The sequence below is a fragment of the Raphanus sativus genome, chromosome 7, assembly GCF_000801105.2.
Source record: "Raphanus sativus cultivar WK10039 chromosome 7, ASM80110v3, whole genome shotgun sequence".
Classification (NCBI taxonomy): Eukaryota; Viridiplantae; Streptophyta; class Magnoliopsida; order Brassicales; family Brassicaceae; genus Raphanus; species Raphanus sativus.
Window position 1 is genome coordinate 6,722,970 of NC_079517.1, and position 17,437 is coordinate 6,740,406.

General features: G+C 34.1%; 2 protein-coding genes across 4 annotated transcripts; one reads left to right on the forward strand and one right to left on the reverse strand.

The window, feature by feature from the left end:
• Nucleotides 1-5,472: 5,472 nt before the first annotated feature.
• On the forward strand, nt 5,473-10,572 carry LOC108816446 (protein argonaute 9). The gene is made up of 22 exons (XM_018589016.2): nt 5,473-5,673; nt 5,786-5,991; nt 6,083-6,301; nt 6,376-6,512; nt 6,613-6,710; nt 6,801-6,898; nt 6,984-7,146; nt 7,240-7,356; nt 7,437-7,544; nt 7,639-7,701; nt 7,772-7,885; nt 7,990-8,161; nt 8,235-8,350; nt 8,444-8,584; nt 8,675-8,817; nt 8,891-8,956; nt 9,044-9,107; nt 9,193-9,304; nt 9,700-9,773; nt 9,870-9,964; nt 10,049-10,080; nt 10,257-10,572. The coding sequence occupies exons 1-22, from the start codon at nt 5,473-5,475 to the stop codon at nt 10,436-10,438; spliced, it is 2,721 nt and encodes a 906-aa protein (XP_018444518.1). The 3' UTR covers nt 10,439-10,572.
• Nucleotides 10,573-11,090: 518 nt separating this feature from the next.
• On the reverse strand, nt 11,091-16,240 carry LOC108817929 (la-related protein 1A). 3 transcript variants are annotated; one of them, XR_001944097.2, is made up of 16 exons: nt 15,844-16,240; nt 15,107-15,587; nt 14,821-14,977; nt 14,583-14,673; nt 14,408-14,479; nt 14,151-14,327; nt 13,894-14,069; nt 13,245-13,314; nt 13,063-13,167; nt 12,692-12,984; nt 12,444-12,587; nt 12,256-12,319; nt 12,004-12,149; nt 11,790-11,894; nt 11,405-11,659; nt 11,091-11,320 (listed from the first exon to the last, which is right to left on the reverse strand). XR_001944097.2 is itself a non-coding variant. In XM_018590756.2 (15 exons), the coding sequence occupies exons 1-15, from the start codon at nt 16,087-16,089 to the stop codon at nt 11,515-11,517; spliced, it is 2,466 nt and encodes an 821-aa protein (XP_018446258.1). In that variant the 5' UTR covers nt 16,090-16,240; the 3' UTR covers nt 11,091-11,514. The 3 variants fall into 3 exon arrangements, 2 of the variants coding, with proteins under 2 accessions (XP_018446258.1, XP_018446257.1); XM_018590756.2 differs by having other exon boundaries at nt 11,091-11,659; nt 13,894-14,063; XM_018590755.2 differs by having other exon boundaries at nt 11,091-11,659.
• Nucleotides 16,241-17,437: the final 1,197 nt, after the last annotated feature.

Here is a 17,437-nt window from a genome sequence, read left to right on the forward strand (position 1 = left end):
ACATGATTTTATATATAATAGTATTATTTGAATCGTATTTATATTTTTTTTTTAAAGATATGGAAGTTATGAAAAAATGAAAAACGAAACTTTAACTAAAATTTACAATATGTTATATATATATATATATATATATATATTGGATTATCGGTTTTGTTCGGTTTGGTTCGGTTTAAACCCAAACCAAACCAAACCGTTCGGGTTGAGTAAAACATGAACTAATTGGATTACATAAAGAGTACGGTTTGGTTTGGTTCGGTTTAATTTTGGTTTGGTTGGTTCGGTTCGGTTCGGTTTGGGTTTTTTGCCCACCCCTAGACACGATGACGTAATTTGGCAGCTCATTTCTTCTTCTTTTTTTTCTTTCTAATTGGGCTTTTTAGAAAAGCCCAAATATATTTACTCTTTGTTTGTTGATGATGCTGTCAGAACAAAAGTTTGTTCTTTTTTTTTTTAATAACGTCTGATTTTCATTAATAATGGGAGGAGTTGATATAATTTTCGTGGAGAAGATTAGTAATTATACATGGAACATAAAAATGAGAACAATAAGACATGATTTGGAAATCTTTGAGTTGCTAACTTATCAGCAGCTTGATTTGCTTCTCTTCCAATCCATTGATAATGAATATCTTCAAATCTTCTCTCCCACCATTTGATCTCGCGTACCCAATTGTAGAGTTCAAAATGTTTGCGTTGACCATTGAGAAGTTGAATTGCTTTTTGGCTATCTCTTTCAATAACGATTCTTCTATATCCTTTAACCCAACAATCTCGAATAGTCATTAGTATTGCCTGTAATTCACACTCTAGTGGTGAGCCCACCTGATTTCCTTATATTTTTTGAAAGCGATACAAATTCTATAAAATAAAAATAAATACAAGTTCCAAATTTATAATGGTTTTAAAATTATGAAAATATACTTTGTTGTAATAAAAGAGTCCGAAGAGACACTATATTTGTTTTAGTACATTTAAGATTACATGTAAAACTTTTACTTGTGCATTTTTAGAAAGTGATTTTATACAAATATTATATAAAAAAAATTAAATACAAGTAATAAAATTTATAATAGTTTAAAAATACATGGAAAATTATTGTTGCATGTTTCTAATAAAAAGAATCCAGACAAATATTAAAATAGAAACTAAATGCAAACGATATGGTTACATGAGATTTTAAGATTTATTGGAAAATGATTTGATTATGCATTTTGAAAACAGACTTTGCATATATATTAAGAAACCAAAAATAAATACTAGTTAAAAATTATACAGTAGAAAAATATGGAAAATAATCCTTTCATATTCCTAGTAAGATATTCCGTACAAATATTAGAGATAAAAATTAAATGTAAACGACATACTTACATGATTTTTTAATATTTATACACAAAAAATTCATTATGAATTTTTGGAAAGAGACTTCGCATGAATATTATAGAATATATACAAATTAAACATTTTATAATAATTTTAAAATTTACGATTTTTTTTTGCATGTTTCTAATAAAGTAGTCCATTTAAACGTTTAAATAGAAAATAAATGAAAACGACGTATTTACCTGAGCTTTTAAGATTTATAGGAAATAAATTTCATTATTCATTTTTTTGAAAGATACTTTGCATGAATATTATAAAACAAAAAATATAGTAGTTGTAAATTCTATAATAGTCTTGGAATTTATGGAATGTTTCAAATAACTTACTTACCTAATCTTTTGGGATCTACATAGAAAAAAATCTTACATTTTTGAAATGCCATATCGAACAAATGTTATAAATTGAAAAATAAATTCAAGTTAGAAGTTCTATAATTTTTTGATTTTTTTTGGAAATTTTGTTGTTGTTGCATGTTTCTAATAAAATTGTCCGTACGAACATTAAATATCAAAATTAATTCACACGACTTACTTAGTACACTTTTAAGATTTAGAAGGAAAATTTTCATCTGGAAAGTGAGTTTTCATGACTATTATATAAAAAACACAAGTAACCAATTTTGTAGTAGTTTAAAATTTATGGAAAAAGTTTTTGCATGTTTCTAATAAAATTATTCTGTATAAACACCAAAGATAGAAATTAATTGTCAACGACATGTTTTAAAATAATTTAATTATATGGGTTTTAAGATTTACAGGAAAAATATTCATCATACATTTTTGGAATGTAATTTCGCACGAATGTTATTAAGCAGAAATAAATACAAGTTAATTTTTTTTATAATAGTTGTAAAACTTATGGAATAATTTGTGTTGCATATTTCTATGAAAGAGATAGAAATTAAATGCAAACGACTTATTTACCTGAGCTTTTAATATTTACATGGATCATTGCTTTTTATTTTACGTTTTTGGAAAGAGATTTCGTACAAATACTATATAACTAAAAAATAAATACAAGTTACAAATTTTATTTCAGTTTTAAAATTTACGAAATATTTTGTCCCATATACCTAATAGAAGAGTCCATACAAATACTAAAGTTAGAAATTGAATATAAACGGAAAATTCTAAAATAACTTACTGAGATTTTAAAATTTACATGGAAATTTTTCATTATACATTTTTGAAAAACGGCTTCACACAAATATTACAAAAAACTAAATACAAATAAAAAAGTGTGTACAAACACTAAAAAGTTGAAATCAAATGCAAATTACAAAGTTTATAATAAGTTGCTAGATTTACATGGAAAAAATAGCACTGAGCACTTTTGGATGCACTTCACACAAATATCATAAAATAAAAATAAATAGAAATTACATATTTTTAGTAATTTAATAATTTATAGAAATTTTTTGTTGCATTTACAAACAGGTTGGTTATAGTGGGTTTGAATAATAAGACAGTGATTGTGACTTTTATATGTAAAAACAAACACTAAGAGCAGAAGTTATGCATGGAAATGATGGAAAAAATGATGGCTTGATATATATATATATATATATATATAAAGTTTTTTTTATTAAAACTGGCTTGAAAATATTTATTAAGTAGTTATCCAATCACAATCATGATTTTGTTTTCTTTATATACAGATTGCAGCAGAACATAGAAATTATGGATTTGTGAACTTTGTCTAACGTTTTGCTTTGACCCATTACACAATAAAGTAATAGGATTATATGTGGCAAAAAAAAAAGAAATCCAAAGGAGGAAACACCTGATTTTATTTTCTCTATTCTTTTTTACTAAGAATACATGATTTTCTTCTCTTTGAGTCTGCGTATATATAATAGGGTAGGAAACGCTAGACTCTAGTGCACCACCCATCAAACCGTAATTCGTCGTCATTTCCTCTCTTAGTCTCAGTGAAGCAGGTATACTTTTCTCCCTTTAAATCGTTCAGTGAATGCCAGAGATTTAGTATGATTCCATGCATAAATAAATTAATGTCTGCCTATTTTTTCAATTAAAAATAATCAAATTTTCCTAGACAGAAGGATTTAGTTCACAGGAAACTGAAAATTTTGTCTCAACAAACTGCTTGGCTCCAGGGCATGATATCTGTTATTAGGGAGGTAAAATATCTATATCTGAAGAATTGAACCAAATGTAATCCAAAAAGTTATACCAAACCAAAATGGTATAATAGTCGAATGGATCTAAAATTTTAATATTCAAAGAATTATAACAAAATTCGATCCGGACCAAAATATTCTGAACATCCAAAAATATATGCTTAAATATATTATTTATTGTTAAATTTAATATGCATAAATACTTAAATGTCTAAAATATTTGGAGTTATCAGAAATATCTAGAAAAGTGTCCGAAATTATTCAAAAATAGCCAAAAATAAATATCAAAAATTAATTAAAAATACTCAAAACACTAGAAATATTTATTTGTTGATTTTAAATTTCTTACATAATTTAAATGGATAGATAAACCCAAACAAAACATAAAAAGTCAAAAGGAATCCAAAACAAACTAAAATTTGTAGTACTTAAAAATGGCTTAAATTTCTAGTCATGTAAATCTAAAATATTAATATATCTGAACCGAATCTGAACGGATACAAACCGTTCAATGCATGCCAGTGATTTAGTATGATTCTATGCATAAATAAATGTCTGCGTGTTTGTTTCAGTTAAAAAAATTCAAATTTTTGAGACAAAAGGATTTAGTTCACAGGAAACTGAAATTTTGTCTGAACAAACTGCTTGGCTCCTGGGCATGATACCTGTTATTAGGGAGGTAAAATATCTATATCTTAAGAATTGAACCAAATTAATCCAAAAAATTATACCAAACCAAAATGGTATAATAGTCGAATGGATCTAAAACTCTAATATTCAAAGAATCATAACAAATTAGACCCCGACCAAAATATTCTCAACATCCAAAAATATATACTTGAATATATTATTTATTTTCAATCTAATATGCATAAATACTTAAATAACTAAACTATTTGGAGTTATCATAAATATCTAGAAAAGTGTCCGAAATTATTCAAAAGTAGCCAAAATAAGTATCCGAACATAATTAAAAATACTCAAAACACTAGAAATATTTATTTCTTGATTTTAAATTTCTTACATAATTTAAATGGATACATAAACCCAAACAAAACATAAAAAGTCAAAAGGATTCCAAGACAAACTAAAATTTGTCATACTTAAAAATGGCTTAAATTTCTAGTCATGTAAATCTAAAATGTTAATATATCTGAACCGAATCTGAACGGATACAAATCGTTCAATGCATGTCAGTGATTTAGTATGATCCATGCATAAATAAGTAGATGTCTGCGTGTTTTTTCAATTAAAAATATTTAAAATTTCTGAGACAAAGGGATTTAGTTCACAGGAAACTGAAAATTTTGTCAAAACAAACTGCTTGCCTCTTGGGCATGATATCTGTTATTAGAGTAGTAAAATATCTACATCTGAAGAATTGAACCAAATATAATCCCAAAATTATACCAAACCAAAATGGTATAATATTCGAATGGATCTAAAATTTTAATATTCAAAGAATCATAACAAAATTCGACCCCGACCAATATATTCTGAACATATATACTTAAATATATTATTTATTTTCAAATCTAATATGCATAAATACTTAAATGTCTAAAATATTTAGAGTTATCAGAAATATCTAAAAAAGTGTCCGAAATTAAAAGAAGTAGCCAAAAATAAACATCCGAAAATAACTAAAAATACTCAAAACACTAGAAATATTTATTTGTTGATTTTAAATTATTTTACATAATTTAAATGGATATATAAGCCCAAACATAACATAAAAAAGTCAAAAGGAATCCAAAACAAACTAAAATTTGTAGTGCTTAAAAATGGCTTAAATTTCTAGTCATGTAATCTAAAATATTAATATATCTGAACCGAATCTGAACGGATACCGAGTACATGTTATGTTCATGCTTTTACCATTACTATTTAACTATTGTACTTTGGTTCCGTCATTTCTTCTGACCTTACTGTTCTTTTTTCCTGTAGATATGGATTCTAATGAAGCAAAAGGGCTACCACCTCCCCCACCTGTAGTTCCACCAAACCTTGTACCTGAGCATATCAAAAAGACCACTCTTCTTCCAATGGCTCGGCGTAGCATCGGGTCCAAAGGAGTGAGGACACCTCTTCTTACCAATCACTTCAGAGTCAACTTCAACAACGCAAATGGCCACTTCTATCATTACAGTGTATGTACATGTTTCCTCTAGTATTCTATTTGTATCACTGTTTCTTTTTCTTCTGCTCATAAACGTTCATTACTTTAAAATACTTGCTTAGTATGATCTTTGGATACCGCAGGTCGCTATTAAATATGAAGATGGGAGTCCAATGGAGGCTCAACGTATTTTTAGGAAGATTCTTGAAAAGGTTCAGGAAACGTATCTAACAGAATTAGGATCCAAATACTTTGCTTATGATGGCCAGAAGAATCTGTTCACCGTTGGTGCTCTTCCTAGCAACAAAATGGATTTCTCAGTCGTTCTTGAAGACACAATTTCTAGCAGGTGCCAAAATTTCAGTTTGGTTTTAAAACATCTAGGTACTACCATGTTGTTCAAGTTTATGACGAGTTGATAACGTTATCTTTATCTACAGAAACAACACTGGAAATGCTAGTCCAAATGAAACAAATGACGCAGACAGGAAAAGATCAAGGCGGCCACACCGATCCAAGAAGTTCGTGGTTGAGATAAGCTATGCTGCAAGGATCCCCATGCAGGCCCTTGCAAGCGCTCTTCAGGGAAGGGAAACAGATAATCTTCAAGATGCTACAAGAGTGTTGGATGTCATTTTGAGACAGAATTCAGCTAGGCAGTAAGTTGATTTTGTGGAATGTCTTTTTCATTCTCTGCTTGTTCTTTTATGCATGTTTTAACTTCTCTCTGCAGAGGTTGCCTACTCGTTCGCCAATCATTTTTTCACAACGATGCTCAGAACTTTATAAACATTGGTGGAGGTGTAGTTGGTGTCAGAGGGTTCCACACAAGCTTCAGAACTACTCAGAGAGGCTTATCCTTGAACATCGGTAATTCGTTTTTGTAAATACTTAATGTGTATTAGTGTCTTCTTTGTAACATTTTGGCTATTAACACTTGATTTTTTTTTTCGCCTTTTCTTTTCTTTAGACACTTCAACTACAATGGTAGTACAACCAGGCCCTGTTATTAATTTCCTTCTTGCAAATCAGAATGTGAATCACCCAAACTATCTTGACTGGAATAAGGTGCACCATCTTATCCTCTGCTGTAGCATTTTAGCCGATGTTTTACTATCTTTGAGAAGTGTACTTAATTATCTGACTTTCCCTCATCAGGCTAGACGTGCTCTCAAGAATCTCAGAGTTAAGGTTTCCCCCTCAAATAGAGAATATAAGATAACTGGACTAAGTGAAGAGCGCTGCAAATATCAAATGTATGTAGTGATTTGATGTTTTTTTTTATTACATGTTTACATCTCTTTGAGTTCTTTATAACATATCTCTCTTTGATTGATATAGGTTTACTATGAATTCTAAAAACAATAAGGGGGTAGTTGAGGAGGTTCAGATGACGGTGTACCATTACTTCACCGAGATTCGCGGTCTCAAACTGGAATATTCAGGTGACTTTCCTTGCATCAATGTTGGTAAGCCAAAGCGCCCAACTTACATTCCCATTGAGGTAAACTTTAGTGCGTTGTTATTTTATTCTTTTTGTATTCAACGAAATTCTCATGCACAGCCTTATTATGCTTTGGTTTCTCTATATATTCAGCACTGTGAACTTGTGAGTCTACAGCGTTACACAAAATCGCTTAGTAGTTTTCAGAAGGCTTCCTTGGTAGAAAATTCTAGGCAGAGGCCACATGAAAGAATGGCTTCACTTGCCAACGTAGGTCTTCTTCTTTCCATTATCCATGAGACTTTGAATATTTTCTATCTAATTTTGATTTATGTTATTTCATCTTGAAGGGTCTGAAGAATAGCAACTATAATGCTGACCTTGTGTTGCAAGAAACTGGTGTAAGCATTGGCTCTAGCTTCATTCAAGTGGAGGGTCGCGTTTTACCAGCACCAAGGGTATGGCTTAAGTTGCTTTCCTTGCAAGTATCATTTTCTTTTTTTCAATCTTGAAGGTTAGATTAATTAATTATATGTCCTTGTTTTCAATCAGCTGAGAATGGGCAATGGAGAGGAGTTTCAACCTCGCAATGGGCGTTGGAACTTCAATTATAAGGTGCATAGATTATTTATCTTTTCATGATTACTATCTCAATCTATGATACTAATTGAATTTTCATTTGCAGAAACTTGTTGAGCCAGCCACGGTTACTAGATGGGCTGTTGTGAACTTCTCTGCTCCATGTGACACAGATAGTCTTATTTCTGGCCTGATTAGATGTGGAAGGTCGAAAGGAATCGTAAGCTTTTCATATGGATCATTGATTGTCTATATAGAAACTCAATCATATATGCACTTACTGCTTATAATCCTTCCCCTTCCCTTGTTTTGTTTTTCCTTTAGAATGTAGAACCTCCATACAAAGATGTCTTTCAAGAAAATCCTGGGTTTAAGGATGCACCACCTAATATCAGAGTAGAAAAGATGTTCGAGCAGATGCGATCTGAACTAGGAAAAAAGAAACCTCTATTCCTTCTTTGCATTCTTGCAGAAAAGAAAAACTCTCTTGTTTATGGTAATTGTATTATACTATTCTTGAATTTTTAACTAATGAATGTAAATGTGAAACTTGTCTCTGAATTTTCTAGGTCCATGGAAGAAGAAGAATCTTATTGAACATGGAATTGTGACTCAGTGTATTGCTCCTCCAAAAAACATAAAAGATCAGTATATCACCAATGTTCTCCTCAAGATAAATGCCAAGGTGGTTTCTCAACATTGAAGTTTCAGTCACTTAAAAAATTTTCAAGATTGATTATAAAAGACCTTACCTTACCAACTCTATTTCTATATGCAGCTCGGTGGACTGAACTCCTTGTTAGCTATGGAGCGCTCACAAGCAATAATGCCTTTAGTAACACAAGTTCCTACCTTCATTGTTGGGATGGATGTATCTCATGGTTCCCCTAGTCAGTCTGACGTACCATCGATTGCTGCGGTAACATTGATTCTCGTTTCTTATGATGTTATCCAGAGTGAGTTCAAGTCTAAAGTCTTGTCTATGTTTGTGTGTGTTTTTAAACCACAGGTTGTGGGATCCAGAGAATGGCCGCTCATCTCAAAATATAGGGCATGCGTGCGCACACAATATAGGAAAGTGGAAATTGTTGATAATCTCTTCAAACCTGTCGCCAACGAAAAGGGAATACTCGTAGATGAAGGAATTTTCTGGTTTGACTTCTTGGACTACTCTTTGTGTTGTGTTCATATAGCTTGTGGCATCATATTTTATGCATTTTTCCAGGGAGCTCTTGTTCGACTTTTACTCAAGCTCCGGGAAGAGGAAACCTGAGCACATTATCATTTTCAGGTGGAGTAACATATTAGTATTAAGGTATCATGTGAAAGTAGTATAATACATTTTTTGTTAAATTTTGGTTATTAATGTTACATGTAGGGATGGTGTGAGTGATTCACAGTTCAATCAAGTTCTTAACATTGAATTGGATCAGATGATGCAGGTATTGTTATGGTTGTTTATTTAGTGTAATGTAAGGTCGACATTTATGGACTTGATTATTATTTTCTTGGGGTTTACATTATTAGGCATGCAAGTTTGTTGAAGAAAATTGGGAACCCAAGTTCACAGTGATCATTGCACAGAAGAACCACCACACCAAGTTCTTCCGGGATGGATTCCCTGACAATGTTCCTCCAGGTAAAAAAATACATTGACCTGAGCATGATTTTGCTTTGGCCATTGTGGTTTAAACAGGGCCGGCTCATAAACATTTTAGGCCCCTGGACAAAAATAAATTATATAGCTTTTTGGCAATTTCTCTTTTGAAAATTAGTTAAAATCTAAAATTTGATGTAATTATTTAAGCAATTATATTATTTTGGATGAAAATTTTCAAGATAAATTTAGTTTTAAAAATATACATAACTAAATTTAGTTAAAATATATTTATATTTACGTTTTTATTTATTAAAAATTTCAAAAAAAAATTGTAAAAAGAAAAAACTGGACCCTTGGGCCCTGGGGCGGTCGCACTCCCCGCCCACTCATCTAAGCCGCCCCTGGGTTTAAAAATGAGTTGAAACATGTTGCAGGAACAATAGTTGACAGCAGGATCTGTCACGCACACAACAATGACTTCTATCTCTGTGCCCATGCTGGAGTCATGGTAAGTAAATGGATCCTTGTGGTGGAAGTCTTCTGCTCGAATCCATTATGAAATCGAATTAAAACTTCTTTTTTTTTATTGATTTGGATGTTTTAGGGAACTACAAGGCCAACACATTACCATGTTCTCTATGATGAGATTGGATTTTCGACAGACGACCTCCAAGAACTTGTTCATTCTCTATCCTATGTGTAAGCATTACATCAGTTTTAAATTCTTTATCAGTTTATGGTGCTAGTAATGTCTACTAAACTTGTCTGTTTTGTTAATTGTAGCTACCAGAGGAGCACCAGTGCCATCTCAGTCGGTAAATTCTCATATCTTTAACATTACTACTGTTGAATTGTTGATAGTTCAGATATTTAGTTGCCTTGTAAGGAATTGATGGATGGGCTTATAGTTGTTGTAGGGTGATGACTATCATTGTTTTTTTTCCCTATCATATAGTGGAATACTAATCTCAAGTTTTGTTTTTATTTGCAGTTGCACCTATTTGTTATGCTCATTTGGCGGCTGTACAGATGGGAACTGTGATGAAATTTGAGGACACGTCTGTGTCTGAGACATCATCGATCCATGCTGGGATCACGAGATCTGGAGAAGCCCCTGTGCCACCCATGCCGATGTTGAACTCGGAAGTTGCAAGCTCCATGTTCTTCTGCTGAAGGAAACGTCCAGTCCGCCGCTTTTAATTTTCTTTGCTTTATCCAACAAAACTTTAAATCCCCCTTAGACTCCTCTTCTTTTTATATATGATATTCAGTACGCTCCTTTAAGTGTTTTGCTGCCCTTTGTTGGTGTGAATGCTTGATCAAATCGGTATTTTTTAAGACATTATAACTGTTGTTCCATCTATTTTACACATCACAAACGTTATCTCTTTCCCTTCTCAAATTGTAGAGCGATGTCTTTTTCACGAACTAAAGAAATCGACCGTCACTCTTCCTCTCTTCTTCACATTAATTTGTGATTTATATGGTAAAGTTTTAGCTTTTAGGTGCCCGGAAGAAAGTTGGCATACCAAATATCATATGATCTTTTGGTCATTGTGGTTATAACGACTTGAAACATGTTTTACCATTTGACTTGCAGGAGCAATAAAGACAGCAAGATCTATCACCCACGCAACAATGACTTCTATTTTGCCCCTTAAGACTCCATACTCTGGTTAACCAGTAAAATTAACCAACCACATTTTCTTTGGTAAGTCATCTTTTTGGTGGACTTAAGTTTAGGAATTGTAGTCAGCAGATAAGATAATGCAGACACAACATATGCCAAAAATAAAACGCTAGAAGAACACAGAATTTACAAACACAAACAAAAAAAGTAATTGTCTAAGTAATTATCTCAAGTAAAACAAAACATCCCTTATTGTTTCTACAAAGACTACAGCCAGCTCTTTTTTGTTATTCTCTCAAAATTTAGTAATTAGAAAATTTATGTACAAAAAAAAGAAGAGATTAAAACGTTGGGGAGAGGGCGAAACTCTTGTGTCGATGAACGCACGCCTCTTCAGTCAAAGCTCTGTTTGTCTTGCAGAGATCCTGCACACCCAAAATATATTTAAAATAAAAAAGAAAACACCAAACAAGAACAAATATCCTTGAAATTCAGAGTGATGGCTTCACTTGGTTGGTCTCAGATGCACAAAAATTTCAGGTCAAGGTTTAAGGATCATTTGCTTAGTGGTAAGCAGCAGCCTATTATGATGTCTCTACTCTTCTGTCTCTTCAAGTCATCAATGAGACTTGTTTACTTTCTGGCTGGTGATTGGATCCTTCGCTCGGAAATCGTCTAAGCTGCGGTATTCTTCCTTCAGTAGCTTCTCTAGCTCAGGGTTCCTCTTTATCGGTTCCTTTTGGCCTCGGTAATGGTGGAATGCCCTGCACAAAAAGAGAGCTTTCGTCTTTAGAGACATCACCAAGAATCGACAAAACGTAACAAGTAGATAATCGCTAGAGACGTCACCAAGAATCACATTATATTTATCTCAGAGAAGGGAAGAGCCCTTACCAATACTTCTCCAAGCCATATAGATTTCCCTTGCGGTAGAAGTCAACCGTTAGCTGCTCAAAGTCATTGTAAAGGTCTTCATCGAATTGCTTCTCCAGACCATAGCTGTAGACAGAGTGCACAGCAATATTGGTGAGGTTGAGTTTAAACTAGAGAGCTTATCCGCAGTGAAATAGGCATAGAACAGATGCAATGTCAAAGATGCAGGTCTTACCTATAAAACCTAAAGAGACACTCCAACCCATAGTTGTAATTGCCAGCTGCATCCTCGAGAGCAAACTTCTGGAAATCTTCATACATAGACGGAACAAACGTTTCTCTGAGGAAATACGACCAGAATCGGTACAAATGATTCATTTCCTGAAGACAGAACATCCAGGATTCAGACACATTTCCAGAAAACAGGTTTAGGATATCTATTCGACTGTCTCAAAGATCATCAAAATGAGGTTGGCATAGAATTTACCTCACTGCATCCGCTTCCCAGCTTCTTTCTTTCGTTTAAGCACCGCTTGCGATACTTCAAGTACCTATGGGCAGAGTTAGAAAAAAAAGAGTTGAGATTAGATGTACTCAGGATACAAACTTATCCTAACTAAAGTAATGCTCCATACAATAAAAACTCAGGTTGTATAACAAAAGAAATATACTCACTTTTCTTGCTTAAACCCATTCTCTTCAAGCAGTTGGTGGCTCGGATGTTGAAAGTGTGGAAATGATTTTGGTAAAGATCCCACAGGTGGACTGCTGCCAGGAAGAGAGTACTGTGGTGATGAACTCAGTTTCGAAAGCCTGTGGCTGTTAAAGGTCGGAACAAAATTATCAAAAACATGAAAAGGCAAAAAAAAAAACAAGAATAAATTGGGAATATCATGGAATTGCTAGGAGTCTAGGACACTGACCCATGGCTGTCTGGAGGTGTAGAACCGAAGAAAAATCCAATGGAGCTACTAGGTGGACTTTCTGAAGTAGCCCCATGGTTCCTTATGTTGCCGGAAAAGAACCTCCTTACATGGGCCATTTGATTTTTGTGGGTTCCCTTATTTTGCTTCCTCCTAATGCTATGCTCTTCACCTCCATTTGCTGCGGAATTTTCGCCTAGTTTAGTGTTCAATCCTCCCCCTTTCACTTTTCCATCTCTGCTATCTAAATGAGAATTGTTCTTCTTACGACCAGGTCGATTCTTTTTCAGCTCCTGTTCACGTTGGTGTTTAGATAGTAGACTCCACACGAGGTAAAGATCATATCATTCTGTCGAGAAAAAAACCCTAACCTGCTCAAAGTAGTAAAGACCATCGTTTATTGTGGAGGCAAGCTCCTTGGGAATGTTCTTTGCTTTTGTCCCACTGATTCCAGTGCCATCACTTTTCCCACTATTCTGTCCAGCATACAACGGAATATGAGAACTCCACATCAAAGAATTCAGGTAAATACATCACAAGTTCGGTGTAATACCTGGGTAACAATTACAAGTTTCTGGATATCATGATCATCAACAGCTACATCATCATCTTCATCCTCAATTCTACAGATATTCAAATAAACCAAAACATCAACTCCAATCTGTGTTTAAATGGTGCTCATAAGCCAAGGTGCACGTTCCCATGATGTACTGACAAAATATACGTCATTTAACATGTGAAAAAGGTCAGTTTTTGGTGGTGTTTCGCAACATATTCTTTTCTCAAAGAGGGGATGAAGAGGAAGTTAGCAAGTAGAATGATTCTAACTAACATCGGCAAAGTGGGAACTTAGAAGACATAATTAGATGACCATTTTGTGTTTCTAAGTTAGTTTTTATAAGTTAGACAGGAAGAATTTAGAAGAGTTTGTTAGGGTTCGATGAGTTGGTGACTTGGTCAAAGTCTCGTTAAAAAAAGTAAACAAGCCTCGCCATATGGTCTAGGCGACGGTTTTGTGGATTGCCCCACACCTTAGTGACTAAGGCGCTCTAGGCTGCGCCTTGAGCCATAGCGCTTAAAGAGAGGGCTATTTAAACACACACACTCCAATACTTTATATGCAGTTGAAGGTTCATATCCAAAAGGTAATATCGAAAAAGAGGGATGAAACCAATATCAAGAGTAATCAACTCGTGCACTACCTTTTGCACATGGAAAGTCCACTCTTTCTAGGGCTTCTATGCTCCAGATCCATTTCCTCATCAAGCAAGAAAGTGTTTAGATCGCTTGACAAGTCATCCATATTTCTTTGTTCGCTTGATGATTTCATGAAATCACTTCCATTAGCATTGGTTCTTGATGGCTGAGCTCCCTGAACCTTAGCACAAAAAAAGCTATGAACTGGAACAAAATTTGGCAGTTTTACAGAATCTCTCTACTCAAAGAAAACAAGCTCTACCTCTGAAGAGAACGCAGTAGGCTTTGAAGTACCCTTTGACTGTATCTCAGAGTTATCTCTTCTTGTTGTATTCTCTGGGGAATCTCCGTCATTGTCTCCAATTTTTTCCTCAGAGGCTGACCTTTTAGATGCAGGAACCCACTTAGACCACTCGTCTCGCCTGCGTATCTTCTCACCCTATAAGAGTACCAGAACTTCGTGATATGATCAAACAGACAAGTGAGATCACAGAAACAAGGTGGCTATGGTACTATTACCAGCACTTCAACAGATTTAGAATATCCCAATGCATAGACTATAAACTCTACATCCGTGGTCATCATCTTAACCTGTAATTCAAGAGTAAAATCAAAGTAGCACATTAGGTAAATGCAGATGAAGAAATAGACTAATGCAAAAGAAAGCAAGCCAAGCTCATGTTACAAGTATTACCCTTTTGAAGTCAGCTATAATTTTGATGGGAACCCATCCTTGTTCATCCATCAAGGAAATGAGGTACTTATCATTCTGAAGGTTTCCATCACTGAAAAAAGGAATAAATACACATAAGGTGAACACAGCTAGATCTAAACGCATGGAAATACTACAAGAAATTCCCAGGTGTACAGCAAAGAACATAGTTTTAGAAGCACAAAACATATAGATGACTTGATGTAGAAACAAAACTTGCCTGAAATAGTATTCTATTTGTTTTATGACTCTATCCTTTAAGTCGAGTTTTTCTGGAGGCAGTGCTGGAGGACCCTGGTTAACAGGGTATGGAGCATAACGTGGAGTATAACCTCTTATAGCTCCCGGAGGTGGAACCGGCAAATAGTATACAGGCCCTATGTCAAATCAAGAAACAGAAAGAAAAAAACAGAAATCAGGTTAAATCAAGATATACTATTGAGTTCTAACCGCCGCAGTCAGCCAATCCCTTTCCAGAAAACCTTGACAAAGAATCAATATCTTACCGGGAAAGCCTGGACCTGGACCAACCATGAAACCAGGAGCTTGTCCCATAAACGGAGGTCTCATGAAATTCCTCGGTCCAGCGCCATGTGGCATGTTCCTGGGGTCAAACCCCCTCTGATGCTGCTGCCAAGGCTGTCCAGGGTGGTCTCCTTGAGGAGCTGGCAAAACAGGTTGAAGAGGGGAAGCTTGAGCTTTCTTCTCATTTCCAGACTCTGCAACAGCAGGAGCTCCAGGAACCGGGTAAGGAGGATAAGGAGCATACGGATACTCCGGACCAGTAGCAGCATGCGGCGGCGGAGGAACCATAGGTGGAAAAGGAGCTGGATGATAAGGTACACCGTGCATCATGTAAGGAGGAGGAAGAGGACCACTTTGGTTGCTCTTCGAGCCTGGCTTTGAATGACGTCCAGACGGATTCTTGTGCGCAGGGTTGTTTCCCTTTCCACCACCCTTAGACTTCCCTTGACCAGCAGCTACAGCCTAAAACATCAAACATAGAAACTTCTCAGTTGCAAACTATATGCTACAAATCTAAACCTAAAGAGATTCCTAAACCTTTCAACCCAAGCAAATGTAAATCACATCATGCATCGAATTCGATAAAACCTAATTTTGATTCTGCTAAGAAGTAACTAAACAATCCAAACCAAAACCTACCAATTAAACGAACCACCACCGATACATTAGCATTAATAGATTACTGACTAACTGATAAGCTGGCTTGCTTATCACTAACCTGAGCAGGAGCTGGGATTGAGGTCGGAATGGATTTAGACGGCGGAGCCGCCGCCGCCGCCGCCGTCGGAAGATTCTTAGGTCGCGGCTGTTGCGCGGCGTCGGCGAGAGCAGGCCACGAGTGAGCACCCATTACAGGAGCGTCGACGGTTTCGGCGGGAGACGCCGTTGTTTTCCATGGAGACTTAGTCTCGAAACCGCCGATCAGTTCTCGATCATCGGCCAGTGATCCCTCAGTCTCCGCCATCGTCAAGGAAAAACTGAATTGGATGGGATCAGAAAGCAGAGGAGGGATTGCAGGATCGGGAGGAGGAGACGCAATGTGATTGAAAATATTGAAGAAGAAGGAAGTGTGTGTGTGTTTGTTTTGGGTGGCGGTTTTAAGTGTAAGCGATGAACACTTAACAAAAACCCTAGTTCTACCTTCTTCTTTTAATTTAATTAATAGCCCTTTTTTTTTTGGTAGTTATGCAATTTAATTGTTGTTTTTATGAGAACGAGACAAATTTAATTGTATATTTAAAGTCGGAAATTTTTGTTTATTTATAATTTAATTTTTTTTGTTTGACATGAAAATCTATTTACTTGTTTTTGTGGCAATAACTTTTATTGTATATTAGATATGGATCCGTGCGTTGCACGGATTTTGATTAATGTTTTAGTTTCATGAAAACATAAAATGAGAAAATAGTTCAATTGTATAACTTTTACATATATTGGATGGAAATTATATTCTAAGTATAAAAATTATTTTTCTCATTTTTGGTTAGTATTCATATTTCAATAATCATGGCGCATAAATGAATTATTAGCAACTTTATACATAGGATTAGAAAAAAGCCATGTCCAAAAATTCAAATCGAACCCAACGTAAAGAAATACAGAGCAAAGTATAAATAAATTAAAAGTTTAATCAAACCAATTGAGTCGATGACAATGTCATACACTTTCTTAGTTCTTAATTTAATGTTTGTATTAACTTTCTATATTATTCTTTTTGTTCAAACATATTATTATGCTTACATGAAAATTTAGAAATGTTTATGTTGTCATTGTAGGATCTTGAATGTATTTTTGTGCATTCATTATCATTTATCTATTTTGGTTTACATAGTTTATTCATCTTTAAAATATCTTCAATTCCTAACTCTATATATTTCTCTATCTTTACTCGTTAAATAGATAAATTCTATTATAAATGTGAGTTTCTCCATTGTATGAATCTATTATAGTGTTTCTATATTTTAATAAAATGTAATGGAACGATATTTTCATCTCTATATTTAGAAACAAAAATAGCATATCTCAATAATTTCCTCTAAACGTAGAGAAACTCTATTGCATAATCATACATTGGATCAAATCCATCTCTATAATATAATTTCTCTATCACAAAAAGAGTATATAGATATGAATATATAGGTGAATTAGAAATAATTTTAGTTGTTTAACCAATAGATAACATTATGGATTAACATTTTTATCATGCAATTTATAGGTAATGAAACTATTTATATTTTATGCAGTTTGATAATGATTTGATTCCTGTAGCCACAAATATATATGTGTAATAAAAACCATGTTTTTGAATCTCA